The sequence below is a fragment of the Cupressus sempervirens genome, chromosome 6 (genome assembly GCF_028749045.1).
Source record: "Cupressus sempervirens isolate cs-2001-9-10 chromosome 6, ASM2874904v1, whole genome shotgun sequence".
NCBI classification, from domain to species: Eukaryota; Viridiplantae; Streptophyta; class Pinopsida; order Cupressales; family Cupressaceae; genus Cupressus; species Cupressus sempervirens.
The window spans coordinates 662,576,635-662,598,556 of NC_143123.1; the positions used below are offsets into that span (position 1 = coordinate 662,576,635).

Consider the following 21,922-nt stretch of genomic DNA (forward strand, 5'->3'; position numbering starts at 1 on the left):
CATTTTAAAGCCTCAAGGGCATTTTAACCATCCAGATGAGTCCTAATTGACTCAATGAAACTAATAGACCCTAGATTACAAGTAAATGCATTCAATTACATGAATTGTGCCCTTCTGACCTCATTGAGCAATGGGCTTATAAAAACACCCAAATTGCTAATGGGCCACACAAAAGGGTTAAAAGTAAACCTAGGAGTCTAGAATCATTGCCTTATTGAAAACATAAAAATAAACTAAAACAAGGTCATAAATGACCCAAACAACTTTATTTCATTGTTTCATGAGAGGGTGCTCCTGCACCATGCTGCCCTGGGGAAAAGAAACTCAAGTTCCTACTTGAGGTGAGTTGATCAAGAGTGTATCCATGTTGCTGAATCTCATCTCCAGTCATCCAGGTGGTGGCATAAATGACAGGTAACCCCTTCCATTTGACCAAGTATTGATAGTAGGTGTGTTTCCTTGTCTTCTTGGCAATTTTTGTTTCCAAGATTGCTTCCAACTCTAAGGGTTGTGAAGGTGTGTTGATGCGAGTTTTGTATCACTTACATAACATATTAGTAATTGAATATCCGATACGGAGTATCAAACATACAATTCCTCACTTGAAAAGTTATTGCTCGTAGGATATGAGAATAACTCCAATGTTCGTTACACTTGTGGATACTCGCTCAGTTTTATCGATGTGATTTGCTGGTAATCACGTAGGCGGCCTTACGCTATTCATTCAAGGATGACTTGGTTTTTGGTGAGATGGTGATGATTTTGTATGAGTGCCAGGTGATGTTGATGGTGACAGTGATGGTGGAGGATATAGGGCCAGATAGTGTTGATTGCGCGAGGAGGCACTAATGCTTCTAATGATTTCTACCTTCCTAAGTTTCTTAGAGTGAAATTTGACTACCCAACTACTCGCTATTCTACTCCTACTCCTTCAACTACTCACTATTCTATTCCTACTCCTATAAATGGAAAGGTTAGCAAATGGACGGGGATCGAATCTAATGAAAGCTAACCAGCGGCCCCACCTTCACAGATGCAATGATTCAAAAGAAAAATAAACTAGTTTGCCACACAAGGCTTCCCAACAAAGCCGCTAAGATGCTAGTGGTCTAGTATTGATCCCTATCAAACACTTACTAATGCTACCATGCAACTATCCATCTTTTTTACTCTTACTTAGCAACTTAAAATGAAATTTGCTTCAACAACTTGAAAAGAAATCTACTCTAACTTTTTGGAAGTAGAAACCATGCAATAATACCAAAGGCCCTTAATCACCATGCAAATCACAACAATGAGAAAGAAATAGCGAATTTTGATATTATCTTATGCAACAATTTTCTCCGACCCTTACAAATGAGAGCAAATGGCCTTTTATAGATGCCAACATTACAACTGACGGTAGAGATCGAAAGCAAAGCCAACAATCCAAATTGAATCCCAGGAACCTTAATTAGGGTTGCCACCCCATCGACCAATGAGAAAATGCCACCTCGTCAATGGACCAATAAAAAAAGTGTATAGGTGGCAACCAATGAGAAAGCACCAAAATGACGGCCAATCGGAAATAGACACTTGTCCTATCCTAGAAGAAAGAGAAATTGCCACTTGGGCTTACATTAAATGATCTTCTAATACAAATCTCCCTTTTTCTTTCATTCTTCTAGCTAAGGCAATGAACTTAGCTAGCCTTTCGTTGATTTCTTCCATAGGAGGACAAGGTATGTGCTTTATCTTAAGCTCCGCCAATTTCATCACGTTGTTTGTTGCTTGTAGTGTCTTCTCATGATCTTTCTCATATTCCTTTGCGAATCCAATGAAAGCATTTAGGGAGGAAAGGGTGTTCAAATGTTTCTTCTTGATGGCAACCTTTCCTAGCTCATCCAATCTTAATCCAAGTCTTGTCTCATTGATATCTTCCTCTCCGATGTCTTCAAAATCAAGTGTCACTCCGATGTCGCTAATCATGGTTGTAATGGAAGTATCGATGCCTAAGCTATGATGTGCAACCGCCTTTTGTATATCTTCATTGCCAAAGGGGATTGTCCTTCCTTTAGTCTGGCCTTTACCTATATCATGTTTACTGTATCAACATTGGTATCGATTATTCACTTCATTTTCGAGAAGGTGTTTTGGGCATCATATCCTCTGTCTTTCTTAGTGTTTGTCCCCTTAGGATTCTTGCTTGTACTAACATCCTCTATCTCGTCGCCCTATTACGGGATGGTAAAGTGGTGGACAATGAATGCAAGAAGAACCAAGGGAGACAATATCTAGACAAGAACGAAAGAAGGAAATCAGCTTAAGGACCCCTTTCAACTCTAAATGATTTGAAATTACTTCTACCAATAGCCGGATCTTCTTTTTGGAATTTAGGATCAGACTTTGAGAATTTCAAACCCCTTGCAAATCTTGAGGCCCTAGCTCTAGGAGAAAATCGCAGCCCCTCTTGAAAATCAGAATTTTATCTTCCACAAAATTCGGCTCCCACAAAATTCGCCAAGCAAGAAGAGTGCAGATCTGCTCTTGCAAAAAATTCATCCAAGGAAAATACCAATCTGCCCTTGCAAAAATTGTCCAAGGAAGAAGAAATCTGCCCTTGCAAAAATCGCTCAAAGAAGAAGAAATCTACCCTTAGCCAAAAATCGCCAAAATAAGAAGAAAATCTGTTGTTGCAAAATTGCTCACACCATGGAGAGAAAAAATGAGAAGTGAGGAGAAAAGAGGAAAGGGGTTTCCTCTTATACCCAACTTGCCACTCCCTCCTAGTTGGCCGATTGGGACCCTGGGAGCAAGAAAAATAATAATTAATGCACAATTATGGCCCCCAATTAAATGCTTAGCTAATTATTAACTTTGCCAAGATGAAATTTACTTCTCTAAATTGCCAATTAGACCAAAATTGCAAAAAGAAAATAAATAATGCCTTGGAGATGCTAAATTTTTCCATTTAATGACAATTTAGCAATTAATATATCATTAAAATCGGATTTTGGCTAGCCAAAAGCCATTTCTCGATATTAAATTACCAATTCCATTAAAGGCTAAGAAGTTTTCAAGGCAATTTTAATCCATTAAAGACAATTTTTTGCAATTTAATTCAAATCAATTTTACTAAGCAATTTTAGTTTTTTAACACAAATAAAATTATTTCTCTAAAGTCTAAAATCGATTTTGCAATTTGCTTTTATCATAACAAAAATTATTTTTCTCACCAAAAAAATTTCAAGATTTTCCAAAAAAAGTTCAAATCTAACAAAATTTCATTTTTTGAAAATTATCCAAATTTACACGATTATATCCAAATTTTCAAAAGAAATCGATTAAGTACAAATTTTACAATTTTATCCTACCAAATGTTGTTTTTGAAAATTTTGTCCAGCCTAAGGATGAAATTGGTCATTCTGGAAAATCAAGCTAGAATTGGGTGAAAATAAGCTAAACCTCTCCCCATTGGCTTGAAGGTGTCCATGGCTTAAAAATCTCAAAAAAAATCAAATCAAAATTGTTCGACAATCCAAAAATTTGCCAAGGCGATTAAAAAAAAGGGGGTCCCCAAAGTTTTGGGGCGATGGTGTGAGAACCTCACAACAAGGTGGTAGATCCTTCAACCAATCTTTTTTTTAAATATTAATAAACAATAAGCCTTGCCTATTTCGATTGTTTGTTCTTTGGTTGTAACTTGTTTCATTTTGTTATAGTTATGATTATCATTTATAAATTTAAATAAATTATAATAGATTAAGATTCTTGATGTTTTAGTTTTACAATTTTTTTATTTAGCTTTATTAATTTTTCTTTTTTCATTTTGTGAAATGCAGTGTCATAATGAGCTCCTTCATTGGTAGTCATAGTGATGATGAGATGGAGTTTCATTCAGAGAGTGGAAGTGAATCAGAATATAAACCTAAGCCTGAGGTTGGGGCTGAGGATGATGATGACACCATTGAGAGGGGTGACCATGAGAGTGACATTGGGATTCCGGTTGGGCCAAATCAGCAAGGGGCCCAAACTAGTTCCACTTCCATGGATACTGATTTTATACTATCTGGTACTCCATCTATTGATTGCCCTCCCCAGCTTTGGCACAGTGGGCTAGGGGTAAGTTTGATCCAAAATCTCCTTTAAAACAATTTGCCACTAGAATAACAAGCGGATCAGGAACAGGTGGCACAAGAAAGTGGAGATGCAATATTTGTGGTGAAGATTGATATGGTAGCATCACTAGAGTGAATGTACACTTCCTCTTTTGGATAGGTAAAGGTGTCTTACCATGTAAGTTTTTGGCTAAATCCAAAAACTTGAAGATTAGAATTGAATTCAACAAGCTTTGGGGTGTTCCAGAGGACTTGGGCCTTTCAGTGCCTACTACCTTGGCTGGTAGGCAACAGATTTAGACTATACAGGAGGTGCATGAGCAACAAATACAAGAGCAACCAACGCATGTCTTCTTCTAAACCACAGCATAGAGCTTCATCTACTACATTGCTAGGGGCAGCCTCCGCACCTTCCTCTACTTATAGCTCTATAGGTGTAGCAACAGCTGAGATGAGCAAAGGGAAACATAAAGCACAATCTAGTGACAACAACCCTATAGCAGAATTGTTTGCAGCCCAGACGAGAGAGAAGTTAGAAGCATGCATTGGGAGAATGTTATTTGCCAATGGCGTTCCACTTCACATTGCTCGGTCTCCTTATTTTAAGGAGGCATTTCAGAGAGTAGCGAAGGTGGGATTACCATCATATGTGCCACCAGGTGAGCACAAATTGAGGACTAAAATCTTGGATGATGAGTATGCCAAGATTAGTGAGTCCATGGAGACCATGAGGGTTGTTTGGGAGGAATCAGGGTGCAACATTGTCATGGATGGGTGGACGGACATTAGACACCGTCCACTCATCAATGTCATAGTTACATGTACAGAGGGCCCATTCTTTCTTAGGGCGGTTGATTGTTTAGGGCATCAAAAAGATGTTGATTTTCAGTTTCAGATTCTTCAAGAAGCCATTGAGGAGATTGGGCCACAAAATATGGTCCAAGTAGTGACAGATGCAGCTCATGTGTGCAGAGCTGTAGGGAGGCTTATTGAGGCCACATATTGGCATATTTGGTGGACTCCTTCTTGTGTGCATGCTATTAAGAATGCTCTAAAGGACATGGGGAAGATTAGTTGGATAAAGGAAGTGGTCAGTGATGGTAGAGATGTGCAGATGTATATCTGCAACCACCACACCTCACATGCACTATTTAGGAGCTTTGCCAAGAAGGAGTTCTTGAAGCCATTTGAGACACGATATGCATCCTATTTCATTCTCTTGGAGAGAATGCTTGAGTTGCAGGAGCCACTGCAACTAATGGTTATGACGAATGAATGGAATAGGTGGGATGGTTCCAGGTCAAAGCAGGGGATGAGGGTGAAGGATATAGTTAAGAGTGATGTATTTTGGAGCGATGCAAGATACATTGTCTCTATTATTAGGCCAATCTTTGAAGTGATCAGTTATGGAGATGGGGATGTGCCTACACTTGGAGAGGTGTATGAGTGCATTGATTCTATGCTTGGGCAGATGAGGGCAGTTGTACGAGAGAAGGACCCCACATTAGCCTTCTACAATGATCACATTCGGCCTATTATTCAGCATTGATGGGACAAACTTAACACACCCTTACACATGGCTGCATATGCATTGAATCCGTGGTGGTACATGACTAGGCCTGGTAGAGTTACACCACTTCATGATGATGAGGTGATTTATATTATATAACACTTTAAGACTTAGATTCTTATCATTTTATAAATTAAAATCATTTACATTACTAGCATCTTGATTCTTCTATTTGCTAATAATTTGTACATTTTAAATTTTTTCAGGTGAAGGAAGGGTTCTTCAAGTGCATAGATAGGATGTATGACCTTGAGACAGCAGCTAAGGTTCGCATTGAGTGGACCAAATTTGCTACTCTTAGGGGTTACAATCAAGCGGCAAAGACAGATATCAAGACTATGGCACAAGAGGATCCCATTTTGTGGTGGTCAGCTTATGGAGCGAAATCTACAACTACCACACTAGCTATTTGTTTGCTGTCCTAGGTACTTAGTTCCTCAACTTTTAACTTTTCATTGTTCATTGTTCAATGATCATTGTTCAACTTTTAATTCCGAAGTCTTAGATTGGCCAATTATTTTTCATCTCAGGTTTCTAGTTCCTCAACTTCTGAGAGGAATTGATCTACATATAGCTTCATCCACTCTCTTGAGAGGAATAGACTTACCTCTCAGAGAGCAAAGAAGCTAGTGGTTGTACACAGTGTGTTGCGTATCGATGACCACAAGACAAGTGTGTACAAGGAAAGCCCAGCATCACGATGGGATGTAGAGCCTGAGGAGCCATCGTAGATTGATGAGGAGGATGCTTTAGATCCAGCGACAGGGCTAGTTGGTGTTCCCTTTTCAGCTCTTGATTTTGGAGAGACTGATAGTTCCAGTGGTGCTGAGTTTCAACTTCCAGCCTCCAGGGGATGATCATTGATCATTGATTTGGCATTTTGATTTGGACTCTTGGAGACTTGTAGCTTTTGTTTGCATTATATACTTATTTTGATATCATGATTCATGGCACATGATACTTATTGTAATCATCTTTATGTCATGACTCATATGATCATTGATTACTATTAGATAGTAGAATCTAGATACTCATACTATTGATCTGAAGACTGATATATAGACTAATATTTATTATTTTCTGATGTTCAATGTTCAATGTTCAACGTTCAATGTTCATTGTTTGTTTATCATTTGATCATGAATCATGACGTTCTAGTTGAAAACTTCAATGCAATGTTCAATGTTTAAGGTTTTTACATCTTTGTATCTTATATTGTATAATTGTAATACATCTTTTCATAACTAGCGTTTTAAGTATGATATGTATAGTATATACACCCCTGCTCCCTCCACCACCCCTCGTCTCCCCCCCCCCGTCGTCCCCCCACTATCCCCTCACCGTCCCCAAATCAAGGCCCCTCTATCCCCCTGTCTCAGAAACTTGTACCCCTGTCCCCCCGTCCCCCCATCTCCCAAGGCGGTGTAACTACGTTAATAAGTCATTCTATGCAAAGGTGCAAGTGTGGGGTTCTAGGGTCAATTTTGGCTCTCAAACCTTTTTAAGGTCTACTTGTGGGTTGATCTCTCCCAACTTACACTATCTTGACCCTTTCCATTTGCATCAAAAGGTATAAAGCCCTTAAGTTGATCCTTGTTCTTTACGTTGATGATCTCGTTATTATAGGAGATGATAAAATGTTTGTCAAATGCAAAAAGGATTTAACTTCTGAATTTGAGATGAAAGATATGGGTTTAATGCACTTCTTTGGTGTAGAAATTTGGCAACAATCTAATGAGATTATTATCAGTCAAGGTAAATATGCTCTGGATATTCTTAAGAGATTTGGTATGCTTTGATTGCAAGCCAAATGTGACTCCTATGGAATCTAATTTGAAGAAACTTCAAGTAGTTTCAGCTGATTCAAAATTCATTGATTGTACTCCTTATAGGCAACTTATTGCTTCTCTCGTGTATCTCGTCAATACAAGGCCTGATACTTGCTTTGCTGTTAATACTTTGAGCCAAGAAAATATCATTTCATTGCAGCTAAACATATTTTGAGATATGTCAGAGGGACCTTACAGTATGGATTGAGCTTCTCTTGTTCTAATGATCTACAACTTCATGGTTTCTCAGATTCTGATTGAGCTGCTTGTATTGTGGACAGAAAGAGTACCTCAGGTTTTTGTTTCAGCCTTGGTTCAGCCATGATTGCTTGGTGCAATAGGAAGCAAAAATGTGTAGCTCAAAGTAATACTGAAGCTGAATATATGGCAGCTTGCTCAGCAGCTCGAAAAGTTGTTTCGCTTCGAAAACTTCTAAGTGGATTATTTGGAAAATCTTCTGAATCTACTACAATTTTCTGTGATAACTAGAACTGCATAAAGATTTCTATAAATCCAGTTTTCCATAACAAGTAAAAGCATATATAAATAAAGTATTATTATTTAAGGGACATGGTACTCTGAAAGGTTGTGGAGCTGAAGTATATCTGCATTGATGATTAGACTGTTGATATTCTCACCAAGCTCCTTTCTAAGGTGAAATTTCATCATTTTAGAGATAAGCTAGGTATGGTAAATCTTAAGACTTAAGTGGAACAAAGTCTAGCTTTGTAAGATTTATCTATTATCATTTTTTAATTTTATGTGTGCACTAATAAATATTGTAAGATCAGCTATGACAACTCTTTCACTATGCGAAAGTGAAAATCATGTTGAGAGAGTCCATGATATTATCACGTTGAAAAATTCCATTATGAGAATTGGATGTCATGTTGAGAGATTCCATGATTGTTCACGTTGAGAGAGTCCGTAAGTAAAGGCTTAGCTGTGAGTCTTACAAAAAATTTCATGTTGAGCAATTCCATGATTATTAGTTATTGAATAAATTATTTTTCATGTGACATTCCATGATAATAAATTGATTGAGTTATTGTGTTAAGCATATGAATGCATTCTCATCTAGTTTCTAAATTTCATATCAGCTAAGAGGGAGTGTTAAATATTTTAGCCTTATATGAAATTCTGGATATTACGATTTAGAAATGACAAATTTGCATTAAATATGAATTAATGTTTTTCTAGAGAAATTTGTTTGTGTATCCGTATAGGTGTCCTATATTCCATTTTTTTGTTCTATTTTGGGTCTCGCGTATTTGCTGGCAATGGTCATCTCCTCTTTGCGGTTACATATTGCCAAGAGGGATATCGCTGAAGGCAGAAGGCAACTCAATTTAGTTTTAAAAATGGCAATCAACGTGATTGTTCCTCCTTCAATCACCACTTGCTTTAACGTCATCAATTTATTCTTCAAGTAATAAAGGAGTCGGCAGCAGTTATAATATATTTATATATCATCTCACGGCCATCAATTATTCCTTATCTACGAGTTGATTAGTCTTCTTTAGCAAAACGACATCATAATATGATTTGCTTCCTCTTCATATACAGCATCAGTGATTCATCGACCACTATATACATCAGAGTTGCATCTTTCATGGAAGTTTTTTTACTGTACTAATGATTCTGATGTGCTCAGAATCATCGGGTTTTTATTTGCCCTGATCAGAGGTGATCGAATTCGATTAATGGTTCATGTGCTCATAGAGCAGTACCTCTGATAGTTTGTAATAAAGTTTTATATATAAATGAAGGGTTCATGTTTGGGGTTGGGTTGTTTCCCTCATTCAAGAGGGTTTTTCCTAGGATATATGGAGATGTTTGTTTTTTAAGTTTCTAATCCAAATTTAACACCTTAAAGGGACATGTCTATTCATGAATTATGCTTATTTATATGAGGAGAGCTGCCTTTAAAAAACATTTACTATAATATGGCAGAGCCATTACATTTGCAGCAGATCCTCCAAAACAAACACTTTAGGAGAGAATAATTGAGTTGCAGAAGTTACTACAACTCATGGTTATAACGAATGAGTAGAATAGGTGGGATGGAGCAGGGGGTGAGGGTGAAGGAGATAGTAAAGAGCAATGTATTTTGGAGTGATGCAAAATACATTGTCTCTATCATCACTCTATTTTTCCAGGTCATCAAATATGGAGATGAGGATGAAGCTACAGTAAGAGAGGTGTACGAGTGCATTGATGCTATGCTTGGCCAAATGAGGGCGATTGCGCAAGAAAGGGACCCCAGTTTAGCATTTTACACTGAGCGCATTTGGCCTATTATTCAACATAGATGGGACAACCTCAACACTCCCTTACACATGGCTGCTTATGTAATAAATCCATAGTACATGCCTAGGCCGGGGAGAGTTACACCACTAAACAATGACAAGGTAATCTATTATCAATTTAATAAATTTATCAATTATCATGTTATTGTCTACTCATTGTAATCCTCATCATCTTTATGTCTTAGAACTTAGAGGTTAGTACACTTATTCTTATGGATTTTTTAATTTTTTTCTTTACTGATTTTAAAATTTGAATCTCCGATGAAGGAAGGGTTCTTCAAGTGCATTGATAGGATGTATGACATTGAGAGAGCAAGGAAGGTTGGCACTGAGTGGACCAAATTTGCTACTCTTAGGGGTTATCCTACTAGAGCAAAGGCAGACATAGAAACAATGGCACAAGATCCTATTTAGTGGTGGAATTGTTGTGGATCCAAATCAACAACTACCACACTAGCCATTAGTCTCATGTCTCAGGTTTCTTGTTCTTCAACTTTAGAACCTAAATTCTAATTATTAAAATTATATATGTTCACTTACAATTTCACTTTTAGTTATGAAATTCAATTTTTTGATTCTCATACTAGTATTTGATTGCTATCTTAGGTATCTAGTTCTTCAGCTTCTGAGAGGAACTGGTCTACTTATAGCTTCATCCACTCTCTTAAGAAGAATACTTACCTCTAAGAGAGAAGAGAAGCTAGTGGTTGTACATGTAATGGGCACTTACCAGTTGTAACTTCGTAAAACACTTTGCAAGCAAGCTCTAATACCACTGTAATGGGCACCCTGGAAATGCCCAGGAATTGAACCAATTGCTAAAAGAGATTTTAATGTCTTTGCATAGATTTAAAACCACATAACATGAACAAGAAGGAATTTATGCAAATTGAAAATTGAACTACTGCTGAAAAAACATTACTTCTCAAACTAATAAAATAGCAACGCACTAATTACTCCAGCATCATCAAATACATAACAAACTGTTCAACTCACTAATTACACCCAATCTGCCTGTAGCTAGAAATGCGTCCAAGCTGCCTATTAATGAGTTGATAGCAATGTATTCCAAAGGCCAAACCCCAAGGGAATGACGTCTAGAATGTCACAAGAGAGGATGGATGTCCTCCAATGCCAAGAACAGAACTGTATATCCACATTCCTATAAAATGCAATTCACCATCATCTGATGCTAAACAATGAAGCTCCCACCTCTATTTATACTTTCCCTACACCCTTCTAGAAGGAAATCAAATACTAATTAATTGCAAGTACTAGAAGCTTCCCCCTTCCAATAATTAGTGCACTCTCTAAAAACTCCTCCCTTGCAATACAATAATTAATTAGGCTTCTAGAAAATTAAATTACTAGAGGCTTCCCCTTTTCTAATAATTAATACACACTCTAGAAGCTTCTCCCTTGTAATACAATAATTAATTAAATTAATTAAATATAAAGTCACCTTTTAATTTTTAATTTATTTAATGACTTTATAAGAAATTAATTTAATTTCCTCTTATGCTCCACTTAGCCTTTGGAGAATGTGAAGGCTAAGAACTCCCCTTAGTTGCTAAAAGGTGGGGACATTACAGTACATTCTGCCTTGCATATCAAAGATCACAAGACACGTGTGTACAAGGAGATCCCTGCAGCATGATGGGATGAAGAGCCAAAGGAACCATCATAGGTTGATGAGGATACCTTTGATGCAAGGTTGGTTGGTATTCCTCTTGCGGCTCTTACCCTTGGAGAGCATAAAGTTCGAATGATGAAATTGATGAGCTTGGGCCTCAGCTTGACATGGATGATTAGAGTCCCCTAGCCTTCTAAGCTCTACAACATTTTGGCAGCCCTTGGGCCTTGACATTTTGATTTTGTAGTTTGTACTTGTTTTTTATCTTGAGACTTGGATATGTGAACCATCAAAGTTTTGAACATTGAACATTGTGAATTTGTGATCATATAATGCTTGATGCTACTTGATGTAATTATGATCAGATTTATCTTTAAGTTTATGATGACATTGATGAGACAAAGAAAGTGATACTCATACTTTTGATAAATTGATTATAGATATCTATGACTTTTGAATCTATATCTTCAATCTTTGATTAATTAATTTATTTGATAAAATCATAGGAGTTAGAATTTGGAACTTAGATCTTTTTATTGTTCAGAATCAATGTTCAATGCAATGTAAAACTAAACTATACTTCAATGTGGTCATGATGAACTTATACTTCATATTTATGTCTTATATTGTTGTACATCTTTTCAGAATTACCATTTTAAGTACCATATGTATAGTAACATGATCCTAGGTTGTTGAGACCCAATTTGCAAATCATACAATTGTTATGTGACAACTTTTTTAAGTGTGAGAGGCATTGGGTCAAATGGTTATGAGCAACCAATGGGGTATTTGGAAGCGGTCATATTTAGAGAGGGCCTAAAAGGTCAAGCCATTCATCTTGGATGATAATTGCTGGGCTTGTGTGGAATATGTATTAGATTTTACCAAGCCTATCATGACTATGCTCTATTTTTTTGATACAAATGCACCATGTTTGGGGGATATCCATGATGGCATGGACAATATGATAGAGAAAATAAAAGCAGTCATACATATAAGAGAGAACAGCCCCAAAGAGACCAAATCGACCATTCTTCATCGTTGAAGCAAGATGACCACATCAATGCACCTCCTTTCATAGACATTATCTTTCAGGCACTATAGTAACAATGTACTTTCTTTTTATGGGAGATTACCATCATATAGAGATTTTGAAGTTGCTACTAGGTACAAGCGAGGTCTTCCAAGATCCAAAAGTGGAGGAAAATGTCAAGAGAGAATTTGGCTTGTTTGTCTTCGAAAGAGATTATACTCCTTGTGTTGTTAATGACCAATCCAAAATGGATGCTACTACATGGTGGTACCTCAGTGGTCAAGATTTTATGTCCTTTTGACCTCTTGCAATCAAAATTCTCTCACAACTTTTCATTTTTACTATTTGTAATGCAAAATTTAGTACCTAACATTCTTCAATATATTTGGCATTTCTTATTTTTATATTTTGATGATTTTCTCTCCAATTTCACTTGGTTGCAAATTCTTTTGCTGCTGAATGTAATTGGAGTGCATACCCCTTTATCCACTCAGTGAAGCATAACTAGTTGGCTGTAAAAAGAGCAGAAGACTTGGTTTATATCCGTTCCAATTTGTGTCTTCCATCACGTAAGGATCTCCAATACATGGGGCAGAAAAGCTTTAAGATATAATCCTGAAGTGTACCGAATTAGATGCAACCATTTAAGATCTTGTTAGGGTGTGAGTGAGTATGGATGATGATGATGACATACCTACACATGGTGCATCTAGCACAAACGACACTGCTTGGATTCAAATGATCTTGAACTTGCAGCAGCTGATAATGCAATAGATGGCAATTTTTCCAATAATCCTTTTGATGATTGATGAGCTACATTTAAGATAGAAGATAATTACTATGTTGAATTGTCAATTTTGTAACTGTAACAATTTTGATTTGAATCATGAATCTAGCTAGCCATATATGATATGACACATAGCTTAATATAGCTTAATATTTATCTATGGCATTTGAGATTGATCAATGATGGAGTATCATATTATCAAATGATTTAGTTTTACAATGCTATAATGGCTGGCGTATGCCAAGATACTCAATGAATGTGAGTTGGGCTAGCATAGTACTACGGTAACTAAATCCACAGGTGACCTTTGCAGCAGCGAAGATATTATACAGGGCATTAGGAGGTTAGCAGCAGGTAAAGCCCAAGATATTGACGAGCTGCAGGCTGAATATTTAAAATGAGGTGCTGATATTCTTACACCTCATATCAATCACATCTTCAACAATGTCAATGAGAAGGGTTTCCCTATAAAATGGACCACCAGCGTGGTGATTCCTCTTCAAAAAAGTGGAGACATAAACAACCCTTCAAATTACCAGACTATTATGGTCAATCCACTCCTTGGCAAGCTATTTAGCACCATGGTAGAGTGGAAAATCAGTAAATGGGCTGAAATAGATGGAAAAAGAGAAAAGGAGCACATAGGTTTTAGACCAAAGCATTCCACGATAGATCACAAGGTTACACTAAGATACTTGGTTTTAAAAATATGGGACACTTAGGTGGCTAAGGACTTTTGTTGTTTTGTAGACTTTAAAAAAACATTTGACACAAAGCCATGTAACAAACTCTAGGATAGGATGGAAGAGCTAGAAATTCCTAGGGAGCTTAGAACTATAGTACATAGATTGTATGAGCATGTTAAGGCTAAAATTAGAATTGCAGATGGGCTGTCCGAATGTTTTGGCAGCGACATTGGGGTCAAACAAGGGTGATCGTTATCACCAAACCTATTTGGGCTTTACATTGACAAGTTAGAAGGCTGGTTAAACAAGACCACTGGCGAGGGGGTGCCACCAGCTAACTATGTGATTAAGCTGCTTTTGTATGCGGGCAAGCTCATCATAATCGCTAAGAGAGCTAACGGTTTTAGAAAATACTTGAAAGAATTGGAAAGTTTTTGTCACTAGGTGGGAATGAAAGTGAACACCAGTAATGATTCTTATTGAAGGGAATAAAAGGTCCTTAGACAGGTTTCTCTTTGAAGGGAATCCTCTAGAGATAGTGAACGATTATAAATATTTAGGAATCGATTTTCAAAACAAGCTCAGCTGGGAAACATGCAGACCAAAAGAATTTGAGGATGGAACGTGCTGTATTCGCAATAGAATAAGTGCAAGAATGCAAAGTTATTGGATTGGACGACCAAGAAAACACTCTTTGGTCTACTTGTCACCCCGGTGATCTTGTATGGGTGTGAAATTTGGGGCAGAAGTATGTCAGATCAGAATTAGAGACAGGTTGAAAGAATTCAAAAGCACTTTACTATAAGCAGCCTCCAAATCAAAAAAACTATTGTGCCTTATGAGTTCTTATTGGCGGATGCTGGTTCCTTCCCATTAGAAGTCATTGCTTTGGTCTGGATGCTAAGTTACTTAAAAGAGAACTCAAAATATGGAAAGTCATCACTGGCCTAAGTTAGTCACACAGGAAAAGCTTGATAGGAGAAAAAGAACATGGATGAAGCAAAATGAAAAATGGATGCAAAAATGGGATGTTATCATTCATATGTGCCTAGTTAGTGTTGGAAAAATTAAAAATTATGTCCATGAAAATTTTTGCAATATCATGTGGACAAGACACAAGGGGCAGAAAAAATCTTACTATATCAAGAAATTTAATTCAGCTACTAGTCATGACTAAAAAGCGTATATTGGAGCCACTATTAAATGGGAGGCAAAAATGCTAATAACCCAGCTTAGAACTAGCTCTCATCAGCTGAGATGTGAAAACAAGAGGAATGGGAAAACAAGACATGCTTATTCTGTGACAAGGAGGCTGTGGAGACCAAGCATCACTTTGTTATGGAGTGCCCAGCATACAGGGAAATCAGAGCTGGGTATGCGGAGATTTTAGAAAGCAGCAACCTGAACTACTTATTTGAAGAAAAACAGTTGGGCAAAACAGCAAACCTAATTATTAAAATCCACTGGCGAAGAGAGGATTTAGCGTACTTAGGTTTTTTCCTCTTTTTTGGGACGTTTACTGATTGCGGGTCCCATAGGCTGTTGTGGTCTTGTGGACATTATTAAAATCTTTCATTTCATATATTTCTTTGGAAAAAAATTGTATGTGTGTGAATACGCATACCCAAAACCAAGATTTTGTTTGCCTATATCTAGATGTACCAGGTTCTCCTGCCCCTACCCGAAACAGTAACTTAGGATGGATGTAGAGATCTGATGAGTACATTACCACAGACTTCCCTTCAAATGCTATATCCCCATGGGGGGACTGAAGGGCAAGGATGCGTTCCAGCAAAGCATATTAAATTAAATGTTAAATGACTGCATTAGCTACAATTAATCGGTGACTAATGATAACTGCAGTAAATGGTGTGTTAGTTGAAGTGAAGGTTAAATGACTTGTTTGTTGGAGCAATAGTTAATTAGACTACAAAATATTCTAATCAGCTGCTAGGTTAATGTAAAAGAAGACAGAAAAACAAATGTTGGCTCTCCATACCACATCAAGTGGCACAAAGTAAAACCCAGCAACAACAGCTGAAACCAATCCAGCAGTAGAATTAGCTACTGCAGTACGTGTTGCTTCTGGCAAGTCTCCTGTTGATTTTGTAACAGAATCCTTTGCCATCTCTAAAGCAGTTAGACAAAGCACTCTGCCAGGTACTGATCCTATTGCAGATGTACCATAACCTCGGAAAAGGCCTGGAATTCCATCTGTCCTCAATATATTACGAAACATATGTAAGCCATTCATTTGTGTAAATCCAGCTTCAGCCACCTGAATTCTTGTCTTTACAACTGCCATCGGATGCAAAACTGCTGACTGCACAGAAAAAAGGACTGCTCCAATTACATGGAATCTAGTCTTGTCCAACCTACAATTCATGTACAGGAAAATGTAGGTCATTTCCTACAGTCACCTATTGTCACTAAAAATTAACAGAAAATTTGACAGAAGATGCAAAGAATAAACGAATCCTACTCAGATGGCTAATCTATAAAAATTTCATGCAAGCTTAGCATCTCCTATAACGGCAAAAGTTTCAGTAAATACATATATAAGATGCCAGGAAAGGAATAAGCACAAATAGTACAACTAGACTACTGAGACAGATCCTTTAACAGCATAGTCTTATTGTATTTAGAATTTAGGGAACATGACAAATTCATTGTTTAATATACTATAATTTAGAAATTAGAATATCCACTGAAGAATTTGGGTAATGGCACATCTAATATTTGGAATTCCTAGCACAGATTTTCTTTAGGTTATTAATGACATTAAAGCAAGAAAAGACCCTCTAAGACCCACCATCTACTTGATTTTTCCATTTACTAGTCAAACTCTTAAATTTAAAAATTTATATTTTATATATAATGTAGAGCTTGATCTTGTGAAAAACTGTGTAAAAATTACACTTCTCTTGCATTGAAAGGGATCATCAGAAGAAAAATGCTACAGCATCACACATTCAAACAATAAAACCAGATACCAAAAATGTCCTATTTGAACAACATATTAAACAGATAAGGTTACAAAATAAAAAATGAATCACTGGAAACAGTATGTTAGCATCATTTACAGAATAAGATCAGATATTATCAAAATCAATGTAACAACCCGACAAGACTTGCAGTAAGGTCATTTAACATAATCTTTACAATATTCCAATGTTGTTTGGGACATTTATTCAGTTTTCTGTAAATTAAGACATTCCCATAAGCAACATTTTTTGAAAAAGCAATTTACAATTTTAATATTTATTATTAAGCAAAAAAGTGTGACCATACAACAGAGCTCAGCATCATAAACAGTGAACTGCAGGAGTGCAGCAAACAACAAGATGGTGCAGGAATCTATGCAAGATAAGAAGACAAAACTGCACCCAAATTCAACTGGAATATCTAGAAAGTACTCAGTCCTTATGGTCAATGCTATACATTCATAGTTTAATGTAATTACGTATGCTAGTCATGAATAATGTGTAACCACTCTTTGTTAGATACAACGAGGGGAGTGAAAATTATCAATGTTGGACCTTAGACATGTTTCTGGTTCACACCAAGCGATCGGGAATATAAGATACCAGTGTCAGAAAAAATCCACAACCTTCATGTAATGTCCCCAATTGAACAACCTTCAGAATACATAAATCTCAAACAAAGTGTAAATTCTGTATTCGCTTCTGGGTGTGATTGTGTATGTTTTTTTAACATCAACGTTTCGGATCATACTCTATGATCCATCATCAGGATGATAAAGAGAGCTAAGAAACAAAAATCATTTACCCAAATTGATGATAAACAAAAAACATTTACCCAATTGTAAAATGTGACTAAAATCAATGTTTATCAGCAATATATGATAATTGCAAACCTTTGTCAACCATATATGCAATTCCCAAACAGGAAAAGTAAATCCTCACAAGCGATTATTTATCATCACGTACAATATTGATTAACTACAACAGCAGAATTAAATCTTATGTTCCAAAATGCTCATGTATGATAGTTGAAATATAACTGATTTTTAGAGTGGAGGATAAAATAATGCACCCCCCTAAAGACCAGTTAAAGCCTCAAGGCGATACACAATTCCCTTCTAACCACCTCACTTAGCTGACTAGGAGTGTCAGGAAGATATGGTTAAGAGATCTAGTAATGCAAGTTGGTGTTTCGAAAATATGTGCATGTGTGTGGTAAATTATTCCAATATGAATTAAGATGTATTCGATTAAGTCCAACTATGTGTATGTTAATTGATTAAGTGATCAGAAAGAGTGAGTGATGCGCAAGTGGAGTTTTAGTGTGTTTTGATGTGTAAATGTGAATAGGAAGTGTTATTGGACAGGTACAAATATACTGATCAGAAGGCTGGAAAAGGAGAACTCAGAGCCAAATCCCTAAAGTCAGAAAGCTCTCTGTCATGGATGGGCATGCAAGTCCAAAAGACGACAACGTGGCCTAAGGATGTTCACGCGGCACACTAGAATCCCAGATAGATAGAATTCCAAGAATGGGATTCTGAGCCGATTAAGTACTAAAAGCTTAAATAAATGATAAGAAACGAGATCTACTGAATGTAACAAAAATAACATAGTACTAATAGGATCCTATATGAGTGAAATACTGAATAAATGAAATGATTCAAAACCAATTAATGGATATATGTGATATTTAGATTATCGAAATGGACAATGCAAAGAGAAGGGAGAATGGACCTGATTCAAAGATTGATAATGCGTCCCTATTGAGCAAAGTAGAATGGCAAGCTTGTAACACTCAAACGACTCTCTGCACGTTTGTAGATGCACAGACGCGACTGTGTTGATTAGACATCTCTATGGGGCAAACGTGTCTGAAGCCATTAGGGTCTGCCCACGTGGAATTTGGTTATGATATGATATGATATGATAGATTTTAATGACATCCACAAGGCTAAAGTAGCCTATGGGACCCACATGATCACCCCCCAAGGTAGGAGAGGAACTAATCTAGCTATAGACTCTTGGTTAACTTGTCTCTTTGTTGCTGAAGTTTGATAATCAAAGTCATTCTTCTCTCCACTTTATCCTCCTCAAACAAGTAGTTCAAGTCCTTGTTCTGTAGTATCTCTGTATAACCAGATCTGATATCACTATATGCCAGGCAATCTTTGACAAAGTGTTGCTCCATCTCTACCGCTCCCATATTACAAAATAAACAAGTTATGTCTGCCCTCTCTTCTTTTGGAACTTGTCATCTACCAGTTTCACATCGTAGCCAGTGTAAACTAGTTCTGAGTTGCGCTATCAACATTTTCGCTCTCCAATTAATAGGTGCTCTTATATAGGCCTTTTCATCATGACTAGAAGTGGGATTAAATTCTTTAGTGTAATAAGATTTTTTCCGCCCCATGTGCCTTATCCATATGATATTGGGAAATTTTTCCATGACAAATTTCTTTATTTCTTTAATACTATCTGGGCAAGTATGGATGCTGATATCCCATTTTCGCATCCACTTGTCATTTTGCTTCATCCACGTGCAATGTTTTTCCAGACCTTGGGTTTTCTTTAAATAGCTTAGCATCTGGACCAATGCGATGGCTTCTAAAAGGAAAGGAACGCACCAAAACCAATAAGATATCATATGGCACCGTGGTCTTGACTTTGAGATTGCATGTGATGAAGTGTTTTTGAATTCTTTCTACCTATCGCCATTTCTATTCAGACATACTGCCATTTATGGTTTCAGCTAAATGATAATTGAAAGGGTTAAGGGGTTTGGGTTTGTGTCTAGACTAAAGGGTTACACAATGTGTAAATGGCCCACACTTGAGGGAATCTAAATCTTAAGCCATTACATTTTGCCCCCACTTTAGCGAGCATACCAAATGTCAAGGGATGCAAAGCTGAACTAGGAAATACATTACCTAAATTACCCCCAACTAGGATTCCATTTAGAGATGTTGAACTAGATCTAACATGCAAGGGTATGCTAGATGATTGTGGTTCATGTGATGAAGATATCTGAGAGGTGCTCTGATATGGCTAGCAATTTGTGTTATGTTGAGTCATGTCATAGGGAGACTTCATAAACATTGATGACTAGATTGGACCCCACAAAAGCCAAGTGAAGAAGAAATGGGCCCCACGAAGGCAAATGACAAACGCAACGATGGATTGGCCCCTAAGAAGGCAAAGACAAATGGTGGTTTGGCTCCCACTAAGGCAGGACAGTGGTTTGAGAACCACTAAGGCGAGTTGCTTTCAAATACCATAAAAGAAAAGACCTTGTGGTATAGATGAGACGTCAATGAAAAAGTAACCATTACCGTTCAGTTCAATAATGAGCAGTTCAACTTGATAAAAAACAGTTGATGCACCAGGAGAGGAACTAGTGCTAGAAAAATATATAAGGGGGCACCACTCACTGGATCGGATTATTGGAGACAAGGATGGTGGAGTGATGACAAGGAGAAAGGCAAGAGAGACAATCTTTCTACTTTCACATGTTGAACCAAAAGCCACAAGGGAAGCTTTAAAGGATGAAGACTAGAGAAAGGCTATGGAGGAAGAGATTGACCAATTAGAGAAAAATGAAACATGGACCTTAGTGACTTGGCCAAAGGACAAAAATGTCATTGGCATGAAATGGGTATTTAAATACAATATGAATGAGGATGGAGAAGTAGTAAGAAACAAGGTCAAACTTAATTGCAAAGGGTACGTGTAGGAGGAAAGATTAGACTATGGAAAAACCTTTGCACCGGTATCAAGATTGGAAGGAACCAGGATACTCCTAGCCTTTGCAACATACAAGAAATTTAAAGTGTACTAGATGAATGTGAAAATCCACATTGTTGAAGGAAGAAGTGTACATAGAACAACCAAAAGGGTTTGAGACCGTAGAGGGCAAGAGCCAAGTATGCAGACTGAAAAAAGCCTTGTATGGGCTGAAACAAGCACCAAGAGCTTGGCATGAGAGACTACACTCACACTTAATTAAGATTGGATTTGTGAGAAGCAATGACAACAACATCTACCTGAAGAAGGACATAGGAGTAAGTTTGCTAATTGCAGAGATACATCATTTTTGGAGGAGATGACAAGATAAGCACAGAGCTTGCAGAAGCAATGAAGAAGGAATTTGAGATGTCCATGATCGGTGAAATCATGTTCTTCATTAGATTACAAAAGTCCCAGCAAAAGGAGGGAATCTTTGTAGGACAAACGAAGTATGTGATGGATATTTTGAAGACGTTTGGTCTCAAGGAGGCCAAACTAGTAGGCACCCCAATGGTGACCGGTTGTAGATTATCAAAGAAGGATGAGAGCCCAGAGGTAAATGAAACTCTTTACTGATCTATGATTGGTAGACTGTAGTAGGTAGTGCACAATAGACCATACGTTACACAAGTTGTTGGGATAGTGGCTAGATTCACAACCAATCCAAAAGAATCACACTTTGTTGTTGTAAAAAGGATCTTCAAATACCTTAAGGGTACAAAAGAGTATGGTCTATGGTACGTTGTGATGAGCCTAATCAAACTTAGAGATTAATTTCTCACTTTATTCGGTGTGACTTCCCCTTAGATTATTACTATAGGGGTTTGTTGGCAATGCCCCTTATGGGATCCTCGAACAAAGCTATTTTATTGGACGACTCATTCTAGCCCTAGTTTTGTAAGCGACAAAAAGCTTGTATAAAATGGCTTAGGGTTAGGGATTTGATAATGTATGAAGAGATTGTAGCTTCTTGAAGTGGTATTGAGTTGTAAGGGATTGCGAATTGTAATCACTGGATATTGGACTTGTTGTTGGTGGATGTAGCCCAAGAATTGGGTGAACCACGTTAAATCTTTGTGTTTTGCGTTCTCTTTTGTGTGATCTATTATTTTCTGATATTGGTTATATTTGCATGTAATTTTTATTTCTGTCTATGGTTAATCCTATCAAATGGTATCAGAGCAAGGTGTCGATGATTTTTTTTTACC

At 37.2% G+C, this 21,922-nt stretch overlaps 1 protein-coding gene across 2 annotated transcripts in view; it reads right to left on the minus strand.

The window, feature by feature from the left end:
• Positions 1–21,922, minus strand: part of LOC149553926 (uncharacterized) — a 96,814-nt gene that overhangs the window by 58,324 nt on the left and 16,568 nt on the right. Inside the window, exon 2 of one of the 2 annotated variants that reach the window (XM_089789263.1) lies at positions 15,944–16,319. In XM_089789263.1, coding sequence (XP_089645389.1) covers positions 15,944–16,319 — 376 coding nt within the window. The remainder of the gene's footprint in view (positions 1–15,943; positions 16,320–21,922) is intronic. The other variant, XM_089789264.1, reaches the window with a different exon arrangement.